We start from the raw sequence: 27,074 nt of genomic DNA on the forward strand, positions 1-27,074 counted from the left end.
GGCCAACTGAGCTTGCAGGCTTCAATTGGTTTTGCTCCCTGGCCATTTAAAAAGGCCCACCCCGACTTTCACACACAGTTTCCGCATTGGATCACCCACCCACCTGCTCTGAAAAGCATCTGTAAGATCGACATTAGAGCTAATGTCCGGCTCTTTCACGAAACAATTACATTCTGGAAGTGTGTTGTGAAAGCCAAGAACCTTTCACTTTCCATGTTTGGGAAGGGCTGCAAAATCAAACACCTTGGACCACCTCACTGAGGGCCACATGTCATATTATGTAGGAGTTCTGGGACTGGATCTTGCAATGTATCTGTTAACGCTAGTTGTGGTCCACAAAGACTTATGTCATCACCAATGTGCTACAAGATCCTTGCTTGCTTCCATTGTCAGTTTGGTCTTCAAAAAGCAGCCAAAGGGAGGGGCAATCTGGATCAGGGTTGCAGGGCAGGGGGAGAAGGGTCAATTCTCCTCTCCCCTGCCACACACAATACATTTTTGTACTCATATTCTCCCCATAGCTGTCAACTTTTCCCTTTTCTTGCGAGGAATCCTATTTGGAATAAGGAATTTCCCTTTAAAAAAGGGAAAAATTGACAGCTATGATTCTCCCCCTTCTGTGACTAGCAGCAGCTGGAGGGAGCTAGTAGCTGGGGCCACAGTATGTGGGGGGGGAGGGTTGAACCACTTTCCCCCATGTGATGACTGATCCAATCTCCTCTCCACTTTGCGCAGCGGTAGTATGGGCTGAAGGCTGATAACTTGAAGCTGAAGCTAAGGAAGAACAGGTCTGACCGGTGCCTGGAAGAGTGGCCACCTGAGAACCCTTTATGTGCACTACCTTGGGTTCCACAATGGAAGTAAAGTGGGATATAAATGTAAGAAAATGAAAATCAATCCAAAGAACCAAATCACGTTGAGAATTCTAATCCCGTGACCCCAACATAATGCACTATGGGACCAAGTTGTGCTATTTTAAAACCAGAATCAAGGCAGCTGTCGTCTATTAATTATTCCATGGTAATTAGCACTGAATATAGCCAGTTAGCAATTAGCATTTCTTACCTTTAATCTTTCTGTTACACCATCAGTGAAACTGACTGTGAATTCAGCAATTTTGGGCACTCTGAGTTTTCCTTTGTTCTTCTGGTCTGGTTGATATTCTGTTCTCGTTTTCACAATCACCTAGGAGCAAATGTTGACACCTTAAGGTTTCAGAACAAAGCAAGCACGGTTTTGTTGGCATAAATGTTACTTTCCCACAAACCCTCTCCTCAGATAACCTCATGCATACTGCAATCATCATAATTTTTATTTCTAAAAAGGAAGGAGGAGGAGGTCAACTAAGTGCATCATTAAAACCTTACAATTCTGAAAGATGGAGTGTTTGTGTTTCTGTCTTTCAGAATTGTGAGGTTTTAATGATGTTTTAAGTGCATGAGCATCCTGCATGTGGTAGGATCTGCTTAGGCAGGCTTCCTCAACCTTGGCCCTCCAGATGTTTTTGGCCTACAATTCCCATGATCCCTAACAAGCAGGACCAGTGGTCAGGGATGATGGGAATTGTAGTCTCAAAACATCTGGAGGGCCGAGGTTGAGGAAGCCTGTTGCTTAGGACTCAACAGAAGCCTGCTTCTCCTCTCCCCCAGATAGCTATGCAGAAACAGCATGCCAGGGCAATTTGGGGCATGGGAGATCTCGGTGCCCCACACTCTTGATGCTGTTCAAGTTACTTGTGACCCAGATTGTGGCGCTAGCCTTGCAACCACTTGGCAATGCTAACAAGCATCATTCCAACTGACTCTTTCCATCTACCTGCTCTCAAAAACCTATCTCCCTGAAGCTCACTGGGTGACCATGGAACAGTTACTGTATCTCATTGAGCATCCAACCTCACAAGGTTGTTATGAAGACAAAGTGAAGAGGGGCGAATCATCTATGCCACCTTCTGCTCTTTAGAAAAAAAGGTGGGGTGCAAATGTAGTAATAATCTGTCATCTCCAGCTTTGCCCTCCTAATAAACTGCATCCTATTGTATATTTTTCATTTACTGCTCTGCCCTCTGTGGATATTTTAGCAATCTGAATCCAGAACAGCACTGATAATTTGCAGTCTGATTAAGGTTGGAACCAAACGTTACAAGGAGCTACTGATGGAGATGGTGGCCTCTTTGCTGAGTCCCCTTCTTCCCCTCCATAACATGTAGTGCAACTAAACCATATCCTGGCCTCTTTGCACTGTGCCTTTCCTGCCTCCATAGAGACCAGAGGTGCAGAAATTCATAGATGAAAGATGTCGGAGAACAGAGATCTTCCATTTTAAGCCTTAAGGCTCCATATAGATCAGAGGTGGGGAACCGCAGGCTTGGGGAGCAGGTGCGGCCCTCCATACCTTTCTGTCCGGCCCTCAGAATTCTTCCGAGGCTGCACCTCCTCTCCACAAGCAACAGCCTTCCCTGTTTCATACCCAAAGTATTTTTGCCTGGTTGGAGCATGTCACTGAACTTGCTTGTCTAGATGGAAGATAGAGATGGGTTTATGAGAGTGTGGCGAAACTAGCTTAATGTTCAAAGGTAAGGTTGCATGTTTGGCTCATCTCGCTTTTGCCTCTATCCCTGCCTATCACTGGCATGTGACTTTGGAAAGTCTGTCCAGAAGGGAATGTGGTCCTCAGGTCCAAAAAGCTTCCCCATCCCTGATATAGATCCTTCTTCCTCTGCTCTTGTTTAAAACTAATTTGGGTCCTGTCTGCCATATTCCTTGACTCCTCACCCCAAAGAGCAGCCAGCCTTAATGGGTCATTTTGGTTCACTTGTACAATACATACATGCTTCCCAGGTTTTCATTGTGTTTTGTATTGCATTTTGATTTCAGTGGGTCACCTTGGGAGCCCATTTTTAGCTGAAAGGGAAAATAATATTAAATATATTTGAGAGGATAAAGTCTTTTTTTGCAGCAGCAGCAGCAGTGAACACCACTGTGTGAATAACTAAGCAAGTATTTAGATTTCCATGCAGGATTTGTGTTCTAGATTTACATAGTGTTGTTCATAAGAACCTCCCTCAGCAGCATGGCTGGCTACTTGCTTTCACCTTGTTCCAAACACTTGAATCATTTTAAAACCCACCTGCCGGAAAATCTCTTATCGTCAGTAGCCCACCCTTCTCACCTACAACTGAGAACTCACAGGAGTGACTGCTGATCCTTTTTCGTTTTTTTCTGAAAAAGGAGCTCTTAAAGTGAGCACTGATAAGGAGTGAACCACTAGGACTTATCAACAAGGAAGTCATTTTCAATGTTTCACCTTGCCAAGAGAGAGATAGCGAGAGAAAGAGGGGGGGGGGGAGAGAGAGAAGTAAGTATGCTGAGAGATTTAAGTAGGATGAACTGACAGGAATCTCCTCTCATACTTTGTAACTTGCCCTGTGATTCTTTGATGAAAGGTGGCCTATAATTAAAAATCATCGATCAATCATTCTCCCCTTGCCCTGCCCTAGTCTCCCTCCTGCCACTCTGAAGTGATTTGCCTTTTAATTGACAGTGCAATCCTAGATGTAGGCCCCATTCTGTTTTGATCCATGAAATGCTAACAGTAACACTTGGAACTTGGTCTAGTAGCAAGTGGGCACACCTCTGAGCAGAGCTCAGGATCTCACTCGTTCTGCACTAACGGCAGCATGCAGATCAGATGTCAGAAGGCATGTAAAATGACAATGAAAAGCGTCAAGCAAAGGTTTGCACATTCATCTGTTGGTTTTGTCAGGGGCTAGGAGTCAAGATTCCTCTTTGGGTGATGGAGCTGGGGACTCTGAACCAAAAGCAGAAAGCCATGCAGGGCCAGCCCTGGAAGCACGGCAACATCACGAGAGGCTGTGACGCTGCCATTCGTAGATGCAGAGAACTTCACTGAAGACGCAGTGAGACCAGAGGGTCAACCATACTAGGAGACTACTGTGCCTTTAAGCAAAGCAGCATATTCCAGTATTTGGGGGGGTGGGGGGTGGCTAACAATCAGGATATTGCTGCTACTGTTGCTGCTACTCTATAGGGCTGCTACTATTTAGGGCTGAGTCTCATTTTCGTCCTTGCTGAAGCAACATTGGAGTTCTGTGTTTCCTGGGCAAAGCCTGACCCCTTCCCTACTTTGTGTTGCCTTAGTTTCCCTGTTATCCAGCCAGAATCTCACCCTGTTCACAGCCTGATTTTTGCCTTGCATTGCCACAAAGCAGGCCTGATCTGCTGCTTTGTTGTTATTTTTTTAAGAAACGTTTTTTAGAAGTAAAAAAAAAGAACATTAAAAAAATGTCCCAGAGACTGGGGGAGGTTTTTATTAAGTTCTGTGTCCTTTGGGAGAGCAAATCCAAAGCATTTTTTTTCCTCCAAGAGCTGGGCTGGAGGTAGGGGAGCAGAAAGTTCCCCCAAGCAGTTAGACAAACCAGACGGTGGAGCTGGATGTTTATCCTGTCTGGTGGCAGCCTACTGACATTCTATTAAAAGGGCCCTCTTCTTCACAAAGAGAGTCGGCCAGTAAAAAAAAAAAGCCTCTACCACCACCATCTATCACAGACTCCAAGCCTTCATATACTGAGCAGGTACTCATGTGGATCCTGACAACTTGCATCACTTCAGTAGTATCCAGTACTGCCTGATTCTCATTTGTCTAGTCAACTCCCGGCTTTTGACTTTAGCATTCTGATTTAGCATGGTAATCCTGACTCCAGCCTGCATCAGATTGACCCTGAATACACAGGTTGCCTTATATGTGTTGCTGACATGCTTTCGACTTCATTTCCCCTAGCTTACATGAAGCTGTTCCCAGTACTGTAGATCAGACAGCCGTATACTTGAAACCAGCTGCAACATAGTTAAGTGTCTTCCATATGAACCACAGGCCCTAAAATACTGCTGCAGAAATGTAATTGGCATGTTGCCACTTGCCAACAAACATAATGAAGGAACAACCCTGTCTTGCTTTTAACATCAGCAGGGAATACCTTGTCGAGAGCACCACCACGCTCTGTGGTTTGACGGGTAGCGTAGCATGAGAGGACCTTTATCCTTGATTAAGAACAATTTGACAAAACAAGAGAATTTCACACTGCTCGTTGCATGTGGAGATTATTTGTGCAGAATCTGCGCCCGGAAAAAAAAACCCAACAAAAAGCCACAGATGGCCAAAATATAGAGAGAGCTTTTGAAATACCATTAAGATCTCTGAGCTCTGCAGTCATGCCTGCTGGTTACGCCAGCCGTAAAGGCACCAAGCAGTGTTCACATCCCCCTCTCGCGCTTTGTTCCTTGCTGCAGCGTCTTCTGTTCCTAGCTGGACCCTAATGCAATGTTCCATTTGTTTTCTCCGTGCCCTTTGTGAAGCCCGGACCATTAATTATAGAAGTGTCCCATTAGCACCTGCTAAGTAATGTTCTTCAGAAAATGCATCTGTGTTCTATTTATAAACCAGTCAGGCATATCACCCAGGCCCTTGCAGCTCTGCAGCAGGTGGATGTACATTTCCCACTATCTCATCATGAAATGAAATGTAGAAGCTATGCCAGAGCATCCATTTTCCTTCTGCAGTGCCTGACTTCTTTCCATGTTTAATCCTTTTGTCTGCCTTTAAATCTTTTATTCCCTTGTTTAATTTATATCTGGTTTGTAGATGACCTATTGGAATCGATACAGGAGGACTTCCCTCCCATACTCAAGGACACCGAGCATAGGGTTGCCAGACTCAATAGTGGACAGGACTTCTGTGCCTTTAATTGCCCTGCTCTCTTTTGAGTCTGGAAACCTTCAAGAGAAACCAGCAGACCCTTTGCTTGGAAATTAAACAAAGGGTCTGCTGGTTTCTCTTGAAGGTTTCCAGACTCAAAAGAGAGCAGGGCAATTAAAGGCACAGAAGTCCTGTCCACTATTGAGTCTGGCAACCCTAATCAAGCATCTATTAATATACTTTGAAAATCAAGGAGATACCAGCTTGAAAGCTTGCCTTTGACTTGGAAAGGCAGACCCCATGTGTAGATTGTTGAATAGCAAGGGGAATGCATTTGCACATGTTTAGATGAACTTTTGTTTTATAGACTGCCCTTGAACTCAGGGCCTTTAATTAATGCTTCAACTTCCTGCATGAAGAAACTGCCTAATTATAGCAGAAACTGAACTGCATAAATGTGGTTGGCAAAGAGTCTGCTTCATCAAATGCATTCATAAGGAGGAGTTATGCCTTGACCCTCCCCCCAAAATGTTTCATTACCATTTGTACACATTCTGCCATTGAGCACACTGGTGTGGACCTCCAACTCGTGGGTCATTTGGCCTGCCAGGCTGACATCATATATTATGTTAAGTGTGAGAAATGTCAAGAAGTAGCTATGGAGATTAATACTTCCTTTGCATCAAGAAGTCACATTTTTATCAAACTGAAAAATCAGCATCTTTTTCTGAATTCAACCTAGTGTTAAAAAGGGTCTTCTGACAGTGTGTCATCTGATATCAGATGACTAATAGCCACTATAATGTCAGATGCCATGCCCACCAGTCAAAAGGGTCGCTCAGGATCCCGCCTGCCAGCCAGATCCGTTCCACAACCTAGATTCACTGTAATTTACATGAGAGCACAAGGAACTTACCTCACCCTGGACCTGTAGGTGTGCTGCATGCCCATATAATCCTTATAATTAAAGTGCCTAAACAGAATTTAATTATAACTCTCCTTCCATTCACTTACATTTGGTCTCCATTAAAATCCCTCCATAGTATTGTATATTGGTATTTAGCATGCCATCCTTGCTACCATTATAACCCACAATGTTTTCTGTTGTGAGCAGGTTTATATACATTCAATTTCCAGCAGCTGCCAGCTTACCTATATCAATGAACAGACATGGTGGTCCATCTCACACAGTTAATTTTCCGACAACATGCAAACAGCTTGGAGCAGGCATCCCCAAACTTCGGCCCTCCAGATGTTTTGTACTACAATTCCCATCTTCCCCAACCACTGGTCCTGTTAGCTAGGGATCATGGGAGTTGTAAACCTAAATGACTGGAGGGCCGCAGTTTGGGGATGCCTGGTTTGGAGCCTTCCTCAAGTATACACTCTGGGGGGGGAGCAATATAAACCAGAAGCATGTGCATGGAGTTGTAGCTGATCTTAAAGATGGTCTCGTAATGGGAAATAAATGCTGCCAGCTGAATCCAGTTCTTGAGGGATTATGACAGGCATCCCCAAACTGCGGCCCTCCAGATGTTTTGGCCTACAACTCCCATGATCCCTAGCTAACAGAACCAGTGGTCGGGGAAGATGGGAATTGTAGTCCAAAACATCTGGAGGGCCGAAGTTTGGAGATGCCTGGATCATGAGCTATCATCAGCCTTTTGAACCTTTCAAAACAATTTTCATAAACTTCATATTCATCATGTAAGACCATGTAATAATATGCTGTTACCGCTATCAAACCATCATTTAATAAACAAATAAATAAATAAATAAATAAATAAATAAATAAATAAATAAATGCCTTTAAGCCATAAATTATTTGGGAGCAGGACATCAAAAACACCACCTTTAATGAGAACCTGTCTGAAACCTAAGATTTGCTTCAGAAGTCCTCCTCATTGCACTTGCACCAAGTGAGATGAGGAGTGCATGGAAACTGGGAAGAGGGACTTCTCTGTGGTGGCACCTTGCCTACAGAATACCATTCCCCTAACCAATTGTGGAAGCCCCGATACTTTTAGCTTATTGCCTCCATAAAAACCTTTTTGTTCTCCAAGGTTCTTAGCAGACTCATTGTTTTTTACAAATTATTTTACTGCTGCTCCTACAGATTTTACTGCTCTCTGCTCCTCTGCTTTTTAAGATCTTAATGAGTTTTATTCACCGTACGTAGTTTATTTTTTCTGTCTGCTGTTTGTATCATACCGTGTTAATGTACTGCTTTTGAAAGACACACTGTGAATATTTTTTATAGAAAATGGACTAGCAAAGTTTTAAGTTAAATAAATAAATGCGGCTACTGTTCTCTCTTATTAGACCTGATTTCTCAAAGCCCATATATCATGTACAGACATACATTTTGAGAATCAAATTATTTTCACATCTTTCACTCACAACCTAATTAAGCATTCCAGAAGAATTCCCTTTAAGGAAACCAAATGTAATAAATCTCATAGAGTTGTATCCCCCCCCCCTTCATTCAAACTGTTCATCATCCCACCGTTAGTCCTGGGGGCGGGAGAGGTGCTAATATGACACTTGATGACGCCTGATGGATTCCAATGGCTCCGTTCCTGACATTCAGTAGCTCATCTGTAACCAGCATGAGCATGCCAAATTGCAACCTGGAGATCCTCTTATGTCCCACTCCGTTCATCCACCACCCATTTTGTCTTCCCACTTCCCAAACTTGATCCAGCAGGCAATACTTCCATTTCTCCTCCCTAGGGAAAGGCCGTAGCTCAGCGTTAAAACATCTGCTATGCCTGCAGGAGGGACCCAGTTTAGTCTCCAGGTATGGCTGGCTGCCTGAAGCCTTGGAGAGCCACTGCTAGTCAGTGCGGGCATGTGCTCCATGTGTTTTAATCTGTTTTTAGCTTTCTTGTAATTATTATTTGAATGTTTTGAGTAGCTGTTATCCATCGACAATTTTATTGTTGTTTTTCTTTTTGTAAACTGCTTTTGTAAACTACTATCAAGCGGTATATACATTTATGAAATATATAAAAATAGGCAACTCTGTAGTAGATGGAGCTGTGGTCTGACTCAGTGTAAGGGAGCTTCCTAAGTCCCTCTGTTCTTCCGATCTCACAGCAGGTGCCCATCCAGAGACAGAGCCCAATGGTTAGGCAATAATGTTGTATGTGCTCACGCTATTGATTCCCTTTAGATCAGGCATCCCCAAACTTCAGCCCTCCAGATGTTTTGAACTACAATTCCCATCTTCCCCAAGCACTGGTCCTGTTAGCTAGGGATTATGGGAGTTGTAGGCCAAAACATCTGGAGGGCTGAAGTTTGGGGATGCCTGCTTTAGATACTGCCCAGGCTACTCAAACAAGGCAAAACAATTAACACCTGCCCAACACCCTTGAAGCAGTAGGGTAGAACTTAAAACGCTCCCTGAAAGAACCTAATAAAAATGAAGTTATGAATAGCCAGGTAGAAACTGAAGCTAACATGCACACAAGGAGCCAAAAAACATAAGGAATTGTTTCAGCATGAGACTTGAAGGAGAGAACTTCACCTATGATTGAAGTGTTTTATTATGAACTTAGGCTACGGACTGCTCCAGCTCACAGGAGGAGAAGTCGTAGGTGTTACAACAGAAGCAGGATCAGGGTAGGACAAATGTGCTGGGCTTCCTCTTCATATGTTCCTAGTGTGAGACATCTGAAGCTAGGCAGGAGATCCCACGAGACACATTGCACCAGATGCTCAAGAACAGGCGTGGGTCCCTGCTGCTGAGTAACACTTCAAATGTTTGCTAAACCCCCTTTACAGAACCATGGGGTAGGTAAAAAGAACAAGGACATGCCATTAACAAAAATAAACTTGGGTTGACCTAGATTTAAAAACAGACCAGGCTAAATTAAGGACTATTATCTAAGAGGTTTTCTGCTCCTCTTTGAAGGTAAGATCATGAATGACTTCTGCTATAACCTCTCCAAGAAGGTTCAACGGTGACTAACATGACTCGCAGAATGAGACAGGAATACTTCATATCAAAGCAGATCGTTGTTTCCTTTTTACCTGCAAGGAATGGAGACTGAGATAGTGACTTGCCTATAGTCACCAAGAGGTCTGCAGCTCAGTCTGATTTCAATAGTCACTGAGCCAAACTAGTGCCATTTCAAGATCATGGTCGTTACTAAGGCTTAAATGGCACATTCACATCACTTGACTCCAACGCTAGATCTTACTTCCCTGTTGACTCAGTTAAAGGCTTCAGTACTGTGTGATGTTCAAAAAGGAGCCCCGCATTCTCGCATGTCTCCCATATACTTTGCAGGATTCCCCCAGAGCTAGTTTGTGTCCTACCTGCAGGCCAATCTCCACTAACACCTGAGCCCCTGCCAACTAGCTTATGGTGATGAGGTCCAAAGGCATGTACATCAATCTCATTCTGAACCTGCACTCCTCTGCCCTCCCCACCAACAATCCCAGAAGGGCTGGCAAGTCTCACTCCACCCTGGATCCTTCACAGGCAACCTCTCCTTTCTCCTTTTCACAACTTGCTAAATTATACCTACTTCATGGTCTCAGAACTATGGGTTGTATGCAACGTGGTGCTCTAAGAACATTCCACCATGCAAGGATTTCTCCTTTGTGTTTTTGATTACATTAAGGGCCCCTCCAGATGTTCTTTTTATTGTGCATTATCATTTGTGCTCATGATGCTACCAGGGTGGCTGTATGATGACACTTTCAATGCCATTTGTACCTGAAAAAACTTCAGGGTGGTTATATGGCTTCAGCTTCCATTGAGGTGTGCCCCTTGGTTTCCTGCTAAAATCCCACAACTGTTTATGCTACAACTGTTTCAGCACGCTTTAGAGTCCCACTTTTACTGCACCACAGCATAAGAGCACCTCTGCAAGCCAGAATGATTCTAACCCATTCCAACATGCTTCCTGATGATGCCAGATACTGGCATCCCTGGAGAGGGGGATATTTTTGTGGAAATGAGCAATGCTTTAGCACAGGCAAATGCAGCCTGGCCATAAAAGCATAAAAAGTATACAAATGACAGTAAGGTGGCTTAAAGTGGGGGAGTTGCAGGGAGGGAACACAGACAATGAAATGGGCAAAGTTAAAGTGTTGTTGCAATAATGCAGGAACACTGGGGGAGCATCGCAGAACAACTGATAAGTGGGGTGACGTCTGGACAATCCAGCATAAATCCACTTCAAATGAACTATTAATGCATCAACAATGGCCGCTCAACATATCTACAGGGGGAAACAGTTTCGGCCTCCTCACACTCTGCCTTCGTCCCCGGCAACTAAAGCTTGCTCGCTTGACTGGCCGGTCGTAGCAAGGAGCGGTTTCCTCACCAAAGAGGGCAAATGTGAATGGGCCAAAAGGAAGCCCCAGTAGAGGGTGGTGCCTTGCTGGCTGGCCAAGCATCAGCTGTTGCCCTGCCCAGTCTGGCAGCAAGGCTTAAAAGGCTGGCAGCACATGGTTTCCACACCTCACAAAGAAGTAGGGGAGGCACTGCAACTAGGACCACAATGTATTACTTCGTACACCCACAACAGGGGGTGGTTAAGAGTGTTTGGCTCAGATTTGGGCTCAGAATAAAATATGCTATTTTCCAGCTTTATGGAGGGGAGATATTTGAGTTTTCTGATCTCAGTTCTGACTGGGGGGCAGTTTGCCCCACAACTAGCAACAGATCACCAGCTTTGTAGGAATGAGCTCAATTGTGTGGCAAGGCCCTATGTTGGAATAAAGACACTTGACACCAATTATTTTAGGTTAATGGGCTAAAAAGTGCCACAAGTCTCAGAAGGGTTAACCACCAGTAGGGGGAGCCCCGTCAATGGATACCAACTCAAACCAGAAAAAGGGGGTGAGTTCCTGCCTGCGGGCTGCTTTAAATGCTGCGCACCACGCCCCCTGGCCGACTGTATTGGTTGGCCTAGGACATGGCACGGGGGGGGGGGAGGACTACCTATGTTGCAGGGGCTAGCCACACCCCAGCGTACGGGGCAGGATCAACTCCATTTCCCCTGGGAAGGGAAATGGCTTTCCCGTATTCTCCACTTGAAAGCTCTCAGCTAGCAGGGCTGAGAAAGAGCTCTGAGGCCTTGGAGAAGGCTCCTGATTAGAAAGCAACAGTACTAATCTAGGACCAATGAACTAGGTCAAAACAAGGATGCTCCTTTGATAACCCTTTGATGGAAACCCAAACGAGTGAAAGAAGAAAGAAGATGTTGAAGAATAAGAATACCCAGCACTCTGATTTGCAATTATTCAGAATCCTTCCATCGCTTGAGGAAATCCAGGATCATTTATGCTTGCACTTAAAACTCTTCCTTTCCTTCTTTGGATAGAGTGATAACATTTAACAGAGCTGGGCATCGTGAATGCCCCTAAATTATTCATTTCAGGAAAGGATATGTAGCCCTGATGTAATTCTCGCTTTGCTGCCAAGGAGTATATAATATGTTGTAGGTCAGGTGGTGCAAAAAAAAAAAAAAGTGCAGATCATGAAATTTTAAAATACTGCTCCTCGGGATTATTAATAATAGAAAGTCTCGCTCGCTGCAGGAGTCCCGGGGATTGGCAAGACTGATAAATAAAACACATTGTTCCTGCCAAGGAGATTGATTGCTTCCAGGTTCAGGACTGGCCTGTGCACTCTTCCAAAGCTCACGGTCAGGGCATTCCCTGAGCAGGGACAAGAAAAGCAAACTAAGGGTTTTCATACATTTTGTTGGCGAATTCTGACTCATCTAACTCTACATTCAAAGCTCATGTTGCTTTCGCAAAGGGTTGCACATTTCTGTTGTTCTCCAGGTGCAATCCCTGTGGCAAGGACAGTCATTGTGGCCAAACTGGACTCTAGGTTTTAATGTGCCTAGCCTGGGGGTGGTGAGGGAGAGGTCACCTGAATTTCACCTTCAGAACCCCACAGAAGGATGTCAAGAGACAGCCTACATAACTTTTCTCTCAAGGTTGCAATCCTACACACAAACTTTCCTGAAGGAAAGCTCTGCTGAGCACAGGGGGAATTACTTCTGAGAAAGCATGTATAGGATTGCACCAGTCTTTTAGATACATAGTTAAGTTTCGCCCTGAAGCTTGCATTTATTATTTATTCATTTGTAGCATTTATATAAGTCATTCAACAGCATTGTTCTCTGGGCAGCTCAGAAGCATAAAATAGTAAAATGCTGTATTAAAATGCAATGTCCTTTTCCTTTGCCTCCATCTCCACCCCCCACCCCCATCTCGCCCTCATCTTTACTCTCCTCCTGCTTCCTGGCTCTTTCCCCTCTGCTTTCCTCATTCTGGAATAAAGAAACAACAGACTCTCTCTGCTGCTGCCATACTGTCGCCATCTTTACCACTTTGGGTTGAAAAGAAGTACACAAACAAACCAACGTCATCTTTCATTTCACCTTTAAATCCTTCATACATCCTATCCACAACCATGACCCTCATATATTATCTTCCAACACACACCTTGACCCTCTTCTGTCCAGTTTTTGCCATTCTCACTTGCTTGTTGTTTCCAGTGACTTTCCTCTAACCAAACTGAGTGGCTTCTCCTTATGTGCTCAAATGGCTCAGTCTTCCTCTTCATATGTTCCTAGTGTGACATCTGAAGGTGAAACTCCTGCATCTCCTATCCGATGTGAGTGCAACTCATACCACATGGGAGACGCATGAGGTCCCCTGCATCAGAAGCTCAAGGAGAAGGAAATATGGATCCCTGATTCTGAGTAACATTTCGAAGTTCTGAGAATATTTCCCATGGTATGCAAAGAAATTTCTAGAGATTTCTTTTTAGATATTCCATCAATGTCACCAGTTGAATAAGGTCAAGACAGGACTTATGGTTTTCCTCAATCAATCCCTCCATTCTCTATGAATAAGACAGTCATCTATCTACCATTTGAGTCAAACAACCTGAGATTCATCAACGAATGACCTCCCACTTTCCTTCTCCCATGTCCACTCAGTCACCAAATTTGTAGTTTCAAGCATCTCCAATAGTTACACTTCTCTTTCACTGTTGGTCAATAAAGCCTGTGTCCAAGCTGTGGTTGCCTACCAAACCTCCTGGGGTATCTTCCTAACTGTCCTTCCCTCCTGCCAAATATCTCTACTCCAGTTTGGTTCAGAAAGTCACGATTAGGCTTTTCTTCCTCCAGTTGCTATGACCATGTCATTCAGCTCCTTAAGTCTTTTCACTGTCTTTTTGTAACACTTGATATGAAAGTTTGAGTTCTATAGCATTCCCCTTCTCAAGCCCTTGCTATGGGCGGAACTATACATTCAAGAGTGTCACACAGTACTGCCCCTCCGGAGACTATATCACTTCACACAGCGTGTTTGAAATGCTTTCCTACACCAAGCTGTTCTTGCCTGTAGAAAGACTTGACCCTTGGCATGTGAGCTTTTCACAGGCAGTATGTTTTTGTAAGAAGAGAGCATTCAAATTCATAGTAATAGGCTATCTGCAGTCTGAATCAGCATTGTGGGTCAACTCTGCATCCCTTTTCCCACTTCTCTTTACACCCTTTCTCTATCAGCCCTATCATTAGACAGAGTGAGACAGGCATCCCAAGCAACCAATCTAGGGCATCATGAAAGAGCAGCAAATAATATTGTTGTTGCTGCTGTTTTATTTTTATTGTCAGGATGCCAGAATATCTTGGCTGGCATTGGGTACTAGGTATCTAAACTTGAGGGAGTGGGGCATTTCCACTTCAGGCAACAAAATATATTGGGGTGGCCCTGCCTTTCTCAGTCACCCCTCTGCTCTCAATGTCATTTCTCTGATCCCCTCCATGCCATCTGCCAGGCTGCACTTCCTCTGCCTAGAACAGCCTCTTCTTATCTCTCCATCAGGCTTGATCTCTTTTGCTTACTCTCCTTTTTCTCCTCCATATTCCTTCTCTAGAAACCCACTTCTCTAACAACAAATCCATGCCTGGATTATCCTAGCCTCATCCTGCCTGCCTTCTCTTTGCCATGTGATGCTCCCTGACCTTGATCTCTCCTTCAGTCTTCTCCATCCAGTGCAGATGTGCTTACTAGGCAGAGGCATTGGCCATTTCCATGTTATGAAGAGCCCGTCAATGTTTGGTGCTATGTTGACATCTAGAATATCTAGATGGCACTACTTTATAAATCTCTGCAGAGAAGCTGCCACTCCCGAGCTTTCATCAATTCCATTTCTCATACTGAAGTAATTCTCGTTCCCACCCCCAAAAATAAAATAATTCAAAGCCCTTTTATTAACGCATTTCCTCGGCGGCAGGAAGCAACGGGAGTTTCTTAGCCCTCTGATAATGCATGATGTCTGGAAAAACTGAGTGTATGCTGAAGTCTTCACAACGCCCAGTCCCACATGGAACTCATGAAGGGGTGGTTACAGGGGGGGAAGCCTTATGATGGGAGAAAAGTGAGTCCATGAATCAATTCTCCATCTGAGCCAGAGCCAGATTTATTGAGGCACACAGCACAAACATCCCCTGACCAACATCCCCTCATGGATTCATGTACATACTCGCCTTACACAGGAAGCAGCATTCTAGTGACTCGGTCTGTTGGTCCATCCAGATCTGAACAGCTGACTGGCAGCAACTCTCTGGAGTTGCAGAAAAGGCTGTTTCCCAGCCCTACCCAGAGATGCTGAGGATTGAACCAAGGACCTTCTGCCTGCAAGGCAAGTGCTCCACCACCGAGCTACAACTCTTCCCAAGAACGGCTGTCATTAAATGTAAATTTAAAAGGCAATTTACCTGCACAGCTCATCTTTATGAACAACATACGTTTTTAAAAGCCACAGAAATTAAACCCATCAGGACTGCTGATGGGAAGATGGACTGACGTTTTGAACAACAGTGGAACAGTCTCCCTTGGGAGGTTGTGGACTCTCCTTCCTTGGAGGTTTTTAAGCAGAGGCTGGACAGTCCTCTCTCATGGATGCTTCAGTCGAGATCCCTGCATCCTTCCAACTCTACAATTCTATGAATCTATGAAGGCAAACTGGAAACTTTGGCTCCAAATGATATATAAAAATCAGCAAAAACAAATGCAAACACAGACTGTGAGAGAACCGGTGTGGATGAGTAAGGGTGAATTAAGCTTTCCACCACAAACCAAAGGGATAACACAACAAAATAGCTTTTCATGTTATTTGGGGGGGGGGAATTCTATTGGACAACAAACTGAACTGTTGCTGCCAGTAAGAAAAATACTGTTATCAGAACACATTATCAGAAATGCACCCCCTCCGAGATAGGGGAAGTAATACTATTTCATGATGTTACATGTTTGCTATCTCTTACAAGCATTGACAATCCGTGAACACTGAAAAGCTCCTAGAATAAACAACTTTGATCTAACCATGAGGTAAAAGGGTATTTTGACACATGACTAATTGCACCTGAATATGTACTGGGGGACTATGGTTTCAAAATGCACATCCCACTGAAAGCTGTGCCATGTGAGGAGTAAGCACCCATGCCCAATGCACAATCAGATGTATATTATGATGCACAGCTCGTTCACAAATCATAACGCAAGATGTGACAGTCAGTCAGATGCTTGCTCCACACATGGATCTCCTTGGCACAATGGAGGCATCATTTTGTCCTCTCTGTTGCCAGAGACAAGATGCAATGGGTTTAAACTGCAGGGAAGTGTCTTCCTAACTATAAGCATGATCCAGCAAAGTTTCAGCAGGAGAAATTTAAACACACACTCATGTACCCATTGCTCATGGCCCATGACTGCAGTGTGCAACTGAGATACACACCAACAAGTTCAGTTTAAAATGAAAGTAGTGAATTGACAGAGACTGAACTGCACACAAGACTACAACCGATAACAGCAATTGGCTAGTGCCTACAGTAGCTGCAGTCGTAACTGCTGGAGGAGACTTATTTCAGAAAAAGACAACTCATTATTTTCCAGACACTGCATCTTCAGCTCTAGCAGGGTTTGCCTCATTGCAGGGGATGGGACAAGCCACGTGTCCCTGAATTATCGTGAATTGCAGAAGCCTCAGAATAATACAACCCTTTGGGCATGGGACACGAATTATATTACAGCAGCACTAGAAAGAGCCCATGGACATATAGAAACTCCTTATAAGCAGCTTAGTATTGCAGCAAATAGAAGTGAGACCTAATATGTGACTTCAGATACTGTGGTCTTCTTTGGACTTAATAGTTTAAAAAAGCAGCATGGAATTAAGTAGAATGCTGTGTGACTGCTGCATCTGGTTTTTGATGAAGAAGCAAAGAATCATAGAGTTGGAAGGGACCCAAGGGTCATCTGGTCCAACCCCCTCCAATGCAGGAACCTCAGCTGAAGTGAGTCCGTTCCACTGTCAGACAGCTCTTATTGTCAGAAGGTTCCTCCTGATGTTTAGTCGGAATCTCCTTTCTTGTAACTTGAAGCCATTGGTTTGGGTCCTACCAGGGGCGTAGGAAGATAGGGGCGGTTGGGGCGGTGCACCCCGAGCGATGCGATCCCAGGGGTGCCATCGCCGCTGCCCGCCCCAAAACGCCCGCCCCGCCCCTGCGCACGGCACAGCCCACCCCAAAATGCACGCCACGTCACTGTGCATGGAGCGCCCCGCCCCCCCAAAACGCATGCCACATCATTGCGCATGGCGCACCCTGCCCCCAGAATGCATGCCATGTCACTGGGGGCAGCACACCTTCTCTCCGCCCCCGGTGGTGGAACATGAAGCTCTGCCGCTGGATCCTACCCTCTGGAGCAGGAGAAAATGAGCTTGCTCCATCTTACATGAGACAGCCCTTACGCTATTTGAATATGGCTACCATATCTCCCCTCAGCCTCCTCTTTTACAGGCTAAACATGAGCCCATCAGCAAAAGCCCTGCACCAGGACCTCCACCTGCACAACGGGGCTCCCCTACACTGCACCCCTCCTGCACCCCTGGAATTGGCTCTGAGGGGATTGGGAGAACCTCCAGCACAGCCGAAAGGTGAAAGGCTTGCATGGGTGGAACATCTCCTTAGTGGAATGCTGAATTATTCCCTTCTGGTTTTACTGAAAGACATTTGTCCTTCAAGGAAAGGGAGACTAATACAACAGCAGTCCTACCTACATCATTAGCCCCAAAATAACTTCATAGCCCCTGCTTTGCATGCAGAAGATCCCCAGTTCAATCCTTGACATCTCCAGATAGGGGTGGGAGATGTCATTGTCTGAAAGCCTGCCAGTCAGTATAGACAATACTGAGCTGAATGGACCAATAGTCTGATTCAGTACAAGGCAACTTCCTATATTCTTATGTAGGTCTGAGTGACAGAACATATGAGTTGTTTTCAAAATGGCTCTGTTACTATTCCTAGAGAGTCTCAGGCCTGATCTAAATGTGCAAGAAGATGAGGTGGTGGAGTCCTGAGAGGATGGGCCATATTCCTTTCAGACTGCTAGTGGAGTTGAAATCAAGGCTTTGAATCCTGTAAGTAAGTAAACACAGAAAGGAGAAGGCTATGCTAGACTCTTTCTCTCTGATTTGTTATGTGCAGGGAGGAGGATGGGTGCATGTGTTTGATGTCAGGGAAGTATTACAAAATTGCACCGCCCTTTTGCAGCCAGAAGTGGTACAGTCCACTCTGTCATCTCAGCATCCCACCAATTCCTTCTGTTTGGCTAGCCGCAGACAACCCCATCACCTCTAGTTTGAAGTTCTTGGTATGAAAAGGCATTGCCTCATGCAATACTTCAATTTCTAAATCCACAGTTCCATATTATGAAACATGACTCCATGCTTTGTATGCTGCGGGGAGGATCTCCATTTTTAAAAAAGAAAATGTTTTCTGTCTGCATAACAATGTACAGACAGCACCGCAGAGACAGGTGAAGCACCTATTGGTCCATCAATTCCCTAACACAGTGTCAGGGAACTGGATACAGCCAGTGGGCTGGTTCCTTGTCTCCCACACACACCATAGGGCCACCCACTTGTCATTCACCTGCCATCACTATAACATCAAGCGAGCCATTTTTGCCTGTGCCCACAATCGGCTGTTAAGAGTCTAACAGGAAGTGCTGACAGACATAAGAAAGCAGGGATAGAGGAACCACAGGAGGACACTCTGATAGGATTTTCTAACATGCAGAGATACTTTAAGCACAAGAATGTCCACCCCTGCTAACTATTCCTCTTTCCTATGGATTTATTCAGACTTATTCCCCACCCCAGCTATAGGCTGCACCCTGGGGGAATGAGCTATACATGCTATGCATGCTGTTAACTTGTGTGGGAGCATTTTTGTTGTGTGTTATTAGCACTGGCCCTCTAACGCTTGTACTGTGAAAGAGGAAACTGCTGGTTTCTACTCACTTTTATCCCCCAGTATGTCAGTATTTCTCATTTTTATTATCTCCTCTTTAAACTGGATGGCTCTAGGTCAGGGATGAGGAAGCTCTGTCCCTCCGGATGCTGTTGGACTCCAACTCCCATTAGTCTCAGCCAGCAGGGCCAATGGTCAGAGATGATGGGAGTTGTAGTCCAGTATCTGTAGCACACCAGGGTCCCCCATTCCTACATCAGGGTAACTTAGCAGTTTATAGCAGAAGCACCTTTTGATTATTTGTATGTCATTTTTCCCCCAGTTGTTCCTAACAGCTTGATCAGGTCTCAGGTGACTGCAACACATTGAGCTATCACATTCAGTGAGTTATTCAAGGTTTATTATTGAGGGGTAGCAGCTCATGTATAAGCAGTCATCATTGATATGTAACTAGGATACCAGTTTTCTTTTTATTTTTTTCACAAGTTACGTCACTGTGTACTTTTTAGCACTGGCATTATTGGCCATTTTGAGGCCTGCTCTTCCATTAACTGTAATCCTGAAGTACCCATACTATCAGGAGCATGTGCTAGGGCTGGGGCAGGGGATAGAATGAAGCCGTCTTTAGTTGGAATGAATCCAACCTAGTTAACATCTCTCCTGTCCCTAAGAGAAAGCAATTTCTTATTTTCAAGGGAATCAAGCACACATCCATTTCTCATAATAAGTATGTATGTGCCTCTGGCTGCTATTATGAATAGGTTTGCCAACTCAGTATCTCAAGCTGAATGCTTCTGGGCACAAACAAAATATTTCCCCCATAGGGAATAAAGTTGTTTTTTTTAAAACACACACACACACACACACACACACACACACACCATGAGAGCAAAGTTCCTCTGAACGTGAACAAAATGTTGCTCCATTGTGAAGGAACACCAGAAGGAATTCAGCAGAGCACTGAGGAGATTGTTCCATCAATGCAAGCATTTCATTTTCCCAGATGGAATTATCTCTCCTCTCTTCCTCCCATGCACTCTTCTGAGGGTCCCCTTGATACACACCCCGCAAAGCCAATTGAGGGGCAAGGGGACATGTGAGACAAAGAGAAGAGGCGAAAAGCCCTAGTGCACTAGCAGAAGATTTATGCTGGTGGATCTCATTAGATGAATCCATCCCCAGGTTCTATTAAAAATGAAATGAAGCGCTCAATACCTCCAGGCATATGCAGAGAGCCTTCCTAATCTGACAGAGAGCAACATAAAACCTAAAGTCTATATGGTGTGTAGTGCATTTGAACCTGTAGAGAACACCACCGGAATGGTACTATCCTTTTGAATAATAATAATAATAATGCTCCTATATCTTAAACAAACTGGGGACATAAAATGCAATACTTTGAAGTCAAAGTGCAGATTCCTTGTCTCCTAGGAGGACATCATAGGAGGAACTGGTGCCATGTGCTGCATGTTCCATCAGTCACAGAGCCACACTGAGTACACTGTGCACCTTCTCCTCCAGACCAACTCCAGTTGAATGGAAATATCTGAGCACACATGCTGTCTTGAAAGTGGTCATTTGCTGTTGGCTAGTTCATCTGGCTCTCTGAGGGAAGCGAGGGAAAGGAGCCCTTGCTCCCCTCCTTACCCCTTGCTCTTTCCCTCCGGGAGGTGGTATGGATCGGGCCCAGAGGAGGCAGGAAAGTGAATGGGTGCCACCGCAGCAGCTTGGGTGAAGATGAGGAGCTGGGGCCACTCAGGGAATGGGGCCCAATGAGTAAGAGCACATTGCTTATCCATCAAAACCTGCAACTGAACACTGGTAGGTCTACGAAGCTTTTGAGGGCAGGCCCAGTTGTTCTATTCTCCAATCTGTCATGCGTTTACCCATGCTCCACATGTGACCCACCAGTGTCAGAAAACTGCTTGCACAGGCCTTCCTGTGTATGTTGCAAATCAGCTGGGAACTGGTCATTTATCATCACAATGTATTGGCATTTAATGCCACCAAAGTAAAGGAAACACAACCGGAACACAAAATTCATAGAGCACTGCTCTCATTAATTCTCCATTAAAAACAAAGCTCTGGTGGACTGAGTTGTTGGCAACTTTCCCTATGATTTACTTATTTCATTTCAATCCCAACTTTTCCTCTAATGAATTTTGGGTGGCATACATAGTTTTCCCCCCCTTCCACTTTATCCTGCCAATGGCCACAATGGCTAAGAGATGACAGGCCTAAGATCACCCAGGAAGTTTCGCGATTGAGTTGGGATTTGAACTCTGGTCCTCCATGTCCCAACACTTGAACCACTAGACCAGTGTTTCCCAAACTTGGGTCTCCAGCTGTTTTGGGACTACCAACTCCCAACATCTCTAACTAGCAAGACCAGTGGTCAGAGATGATGGGAATTGTAGTCCATAAACAGCTGGAAACCCAAGTTTGAGAAACCCTTCACTAGACTGATACTTAGTACTTCCTACAGGGTTGGCAAAGCTGCTTTCTGGTTGGATCAGCTGGAGGAAACTCAGTCATGCAGACAAACCAGTAGGTTTGAACTCATAACCCAGGGTGGTGACTTCAACCCTGCGTTCTGATGAGATCAGCTGGATCTCTACCACCTGCCCTTCACCTGACAATCATATATGACACCAGGTGTGGGGCAAGTGGGCATGGTTTGGGTTAATCAGCCTCACAATCTGAACTGGGAACTGTGTCAAGCCAAATTTGGCCCACAGAGTGGAGGTTTCCCACACCTGCATTAACCCATAAATAAACCTAGCAGAAAAATCCATAAACAAACCCACTAGATAACAGCCTCTAACAAACAGTATCAACTGGCTCTGGCTCTGCAACAAAATCCTTGAAGTTGTTTAAATGCCTTTTGGACTGTCACAATTTCACTGGGAGAGCTAAAGAAGGCTGCAGTAAAAAATCCCCATTAAGACAAGATGAAAAATGGATTCATCAGCTAAAATCCACATTCAGAAATGCCATGGGGATAATGCTCAACCCAATTTATTGCACACATTTACAATAGGCTAGTAGCCTGGGAGAACACTGGGTTTCTAAGAAAGAAAGGCTTACAAAGCACATTGTCAGGATAGATAGTGAGATTATGAAACCTCAACAAGTGCTCTAACAGCACATTCTAAGAGCACAAGTCTTCTGAGTACAGAAGTAAACCCCATTGATTTCAAAGGTGCTTACACCCAGGAATGCGGATATAGCACTGCAACCTTAAAGTACCATTTTAAGGAGGCTGTTTGGGAAAATTAAAAAGAGGAAACACTTATCACTGGGAAAACAAAAGCAAAAATCCTGCAACCCAAACAAACCACTGTCTTTCTCTCTTTTACCACCACCCCCTTTTCTTTTCTCACATTCCTGCACACATTTTCTCTTCTCTACTCCTTCTGTGGCTGCCACATTTTTGTTCACACATTCATGTGCAAATGCTCACAAAATGTCCACCGAAGGCTGCTGCTCAGTGACACACGTATGGTAGGAGAAAGAAGCGCTCAGCACACAGCTTAGAAATGGGAGGCCTTGGTGAGAGAGGCCCCGCCCCACCTTGGCTTGCACACAGAGCTCCTTCAAAAATACAAACATTTTGCATCAGCCACTACTATCCTTTGTGCAAATTAAGCAAATATGCACATCTCTGCTTTACTACTATTATTATTATTAAACATATTCTGTCCTTGAAACCCAGGTTACCTAAAAAGTACAGAATGATGTGTCAGAACAAGAGAGAAGAATTTTGGAAAACAGATGAAAACAGATGAATTATGAGTTCTGCAGAACAGGAGCAGGAACAAAGACAAGATAAGACTATGATCAGGTCCAAGAATTAGCCCATCTGGTCCTGCTGGGACTAGGAATGGCTCTTCAGGGTCTTGGGAGAAAGGTTTTCCCACCACTGGATAACTGGTCCTCAGAGATGGCACACACTGAACTTGGGACCTTCTGCATCCCAAGCAGATGTGCTCTACCCCTGAGCAAAATTTCTTGTAAGAGTTTTCTGGGGGAAATATGCCCCTAACCACATGCATACAATTTTGTCACACACAAATAGCATGGAGAATTTGGAAAGGCCATTGTAGTTCAGCTACAGGAAAACCCTCATGGGCATCAACATGCTGATTTTCTAGTTGGGGGAAATTTCCTTCCTTACTTAACCTCTTCTCAAACAAAGCCTCATTTAATTAATAGGAACTTCTTAAGGGTCTGTCTCCTGGGCAACTGATGCCAATCCACACTCAATATAAAACAAACCAATGTGCTTCCAATCAGCTCCAGAGTTCCCATAGATAAGAGCTACACTTAGCTAAGTCTGTCTCACCTACTAACATGTCTCCAACACTGACCAATTTCAGATCTATCAAAAGAAAAGGAAACAATTAGAATGTACAGTGGTGATTCCAGCATCATTTTATTCAGTTACTATTCTTTGCCTAGTCACCATTCAAGTACCTATGATCAATGTAATCGATTTAAGTAAGTTATAGTGTGGGCTAGAGAAATGCATCCCACAACCTACTTTGAAATGCTCAGTATTTTTAGGAGCTAACCTCTTACTTATAACTCCTACATATGAAAGCTCTGTCAACTGGCTGTAAGAAATATTTACTTATTAACTGCACATCCATGGAGGGGTTGGCATGAGAACAGCACATTTATTCTCAGAAGTCACATAGAGTGGGGAACCAGACAACAGATCCATACTGTTCAAATGATTTTTCGGTAGTATTCTTCTTCAGTACTTCAGTACAATAGTATTCTTTTTCAGTATAAAAAAATTCAGTGGCCTGGCTACACATAATGGGAAGTTTTCTCGCATTTTCAAGCAGAAACACCTGCTAATTTCTTTAAAATAATAAAATGGGATACCAACCAATGCCAACATCTAACACCTTGTTTTGCCTTGTGCTGTCACTAAAGGAGAGAAAGTTTGTTTCACTAAAAGCTTCTTAGTTGTTTGATATGAAAATTTAAAGTATAACAACAACGTAATGCTGGTTGTTATTAGCATCATCATCATGACTGTTCATTATTATTCAGTCCTTGGTCAAAAGCTCCACGTGTGCTCAAAGATGCATGTGGAGCTCCAAGGTAATTTAAGTTCTTTTTTCATCCTAGTAGGTGGGCCAGCTTCAAGTATGATCTTTTTTCTTTCTGTCCACCTTGCCAATTGAATAGAAGGTGGGCTGCCCTTACATGAGTTGATGCGTTCAGGCCCGGAAGAAATTGTTGGAACGAGACAAAAGGGTTTTGGAAAGTAATGATAAAACAATTGCCTTTTTCTGATAAATTAGTTGGGTTTCCAAAACAGCCCTCTGCACTATTTACCTTGTGGTTTCTCAACAGATACTGAGTCCTCACACCATGAGGATTTAGTTGCACTGTGGTGTGTGTCTCCCTCAAACAGCATCTCCCACCCCCACCCCAAACCTCCTGGTTCTGCATCACAACACCATGAGATCCCTTAAGTGCTCCTCCAAAACGCATCACCACCACAACAGCAACAACCAGGATGTTATGCCTTACACGCCCTGGAGGCCAAATTAATCTGACCCACCCATGAGGCAGCAAATGTTAAATGAAGACTCTGATTCAGCTCTCGACTCACACTGTCATCAATCACCAGTGAGAAAAGCACAGCACACAGCTGAGCTGCAGCATTATGAAGGTGGTCAATGTGAACCCAGCAGTTGCTTGTGCAACAACTTATTTAAGCCTAGCTCCCTAGACTCTACTTAAGCTGCTGTTGTCCATGCTGACCTTGCAGCTTTCCGTCCCCCTGTGTATACCTGCTTAAGTGCTTGCCTGCCAGATCTTGGGGCTGCACAACCTACAACAGGCTGCAGTTCTGAGATCTGGTTCATCCACTTGTTCCAAGAGCTTTTGCCTAAATAGAGCCAGGCCAGCAGTAGTTGCCTCCTCTTCCCATTTTGAGATATGGAGTGATGAGGGTGATAAAATGATTTGCTAATGCTACTCACTGGACCTTGAAGTCCCAGGCAAAACATGCTTTTTGGTGAACCAACCATTTAGGTCCATGCAAAACTATAGCAAATTGATTTCATAGGCAAGGGCTTTATTCATATCATATATCCGAAGAGGACAGGGAGATGGTCCACTTCATGCCTCTGATGAAGCAGACAGGCTCTTGCCTACATGCTACAACTGATGTGTCAGTCTCTAGGCTACTCCTGTGGAATTCAGAGGAACAGTTTTCATTTAGAAAAGGAAAGAATGGGGGGCAGATTTCCATTTCCACATTTTTATTTTATTTTTGTTGAAATGTTTAATCTACTTGGCAAAATGTATGCCTTGGTTTATGCGATTTGGGAGGTAGAGAACGGGGAAAGAATTGTAGTCTTATTTTGCAGCGACAACAGGAAAGGAACAACTCCCCAAAACTAGCACTTAGGAAGCAACCCTCTTCCTTATTTTTTTAATATATATATATATATATATATATATATATATATATATATATATATAAAAGAAATATTCAATTCTAAACCCCAATGTCAGACCTACTTCCAGAAGTTTAACACCACACTACAAACACTCATCTTGCAAACTGTGTGTTCTTTGCTTCTGAGAAATCAGTTTGGATTATACCTTCTTGCAAACAAAATTGTGGGTGCTCAGCTTGTCTTCATCTCTCCTTGTTTATACCAAACTCAATCCTCCCTCAGTTACCATAGCATAGTCCCAGGTTGCATGAATGGAGTTCCTCTATATTGTTATAATGATTCACTAGGCATATTACAGTCTTTTGCCACAAGTCTGATTTTACTGAAGTAATTGAGCCCAGTCGCTTGCATCTTTCCCCCTTTCTATTTGCCAACAGATATATTAGCATTACATCACCCATATCAACATGTTTTTCTGAACATTTATGACGTGCAATTTGAGAATCAAATGTATTTACTCTGTCATTACTCCATGAGGGCAACACCTTCTTTGTATTGTATATACTTCATTAAAATACAAAGATGCAGCACCGCAGTGGCTCTCTTTTTCCAATAAGGATTAATGCTACATAAATGCTCTGGGCACATAGTATTATGGTGAGATGTGTTCATGGCATTGCATTATCTCTCCAAATACAGTACAGTTGGGAGTTAATGTGTATGGAATATAAAACAGGCTATATAAAGATAACAGGTCGATGCAAAGCTAATCAATGATGCCCACTTTTCAGCATGCCAGTCGAAAGCTACGAGGTTTGATTATGAGTTTCACAAAAGCGATCACTTCCCAGAAGCCCATTTATGGGGGAGGGAGGAGATGAGGGCACGGAATGACCCTCTGTATTATTCTACCTGATCATCTATAGAAGGTTAGTGTAATATTGAATAACCAGTATGGATTACAGATATTAACCACACTCCTGAGAATTGTAAAATAAAACACCCCAAATCATCACAATCTCAGAGCAGGCACAGAACACAATGATTCATAAAATTATTTTAGTGGATCAGACGCAGCTTTATTTCTTCCCCCACTAAATTTGAGTGAATAATCTGTTGAACAAACTCTGCCATTTTGCAGACCTCAGTCATGAACCATTTCCCAGGTTTAGGTGGTGTGTCTGCTGGGCTTTAAATCTCTCTCACACACACAAACACACAGGAAAAAGTCAATCCCTTTTTATAAGGTAGCATTTAATTGGAACCATAGCTGTGCTTTAAAAAAAATGCTTCCAAGGGACAAGAGAACGAACTAGTGGGAAGACATTGTTGCCTGCTCCTGTTTTGTTTTGTTCTGTTCCATTTACCTTTTCCGGAGCTGGAAACTGCAAATGATTTACTTCCAAGGGTGTTATCAATGGAACCGTCTGAAAGCCATCCTCATTGGACGGCTGCTGCTTGTTCTTGTCATTCAAATTGCTCCCAAGTTTCACCATCCTTAGACCTCACTTTCCAGACCTAAAAACATATAGAGACGACTAGTGTTAAGAGGGAGGGAGAAAACTGGAAATTAAGGAAGAGAGATGTTGCTTTGCCATGCTTCCATCAATCTCGACGATCACCCCTTCCTTTC

General features: G+C 43.9%; 1 protein-coding gene across 1 annotated transcript in view; it reads right to left on the reverse strand.

Moving 5' to 3' along the window:
• NSG2 (neuronal vesicle trafficking associated 2) overlaps positions 1 to 27,074 on the reverse strand; it is a 53,344-nt gene that overhangs the window by 25,294 nt on the left and 976 nt on the right. Inside the window, exons 2-3 of the mRNA XM_035105312.2 lie at positions 26,809 to 26,959; positions 1,066 to 1,185 (exon numbers count right to left, since the gene is read on the reverse strand). Of these exons, the coding sequence (XP_034961203.2) occupies positions 1,066 to 1,185; positions 26,809 to 26,937 (249 nt within the window). The 5' untranslated portion in view covers positions 26,938 to 26,959. The remainder of the gene's footprint in view (positions 1 to 1,065; positions 1,186 to 26,808; positions 26,960 to 27,074) is intronic.

This window comes from Zootoca vivipara, chromosome 2, assembly GCF_963506605.1.
Source record: "Zootoca vivipara chromosome 2, rZooViv1.1, whole genome shotgun sequence".
Taxonomy (NCBI): Eukaryota; Metazoa; Chordata; class Lepidosauria; order Squamata; family Lacertidae; genus Zootoca; species Zootoca vivipara.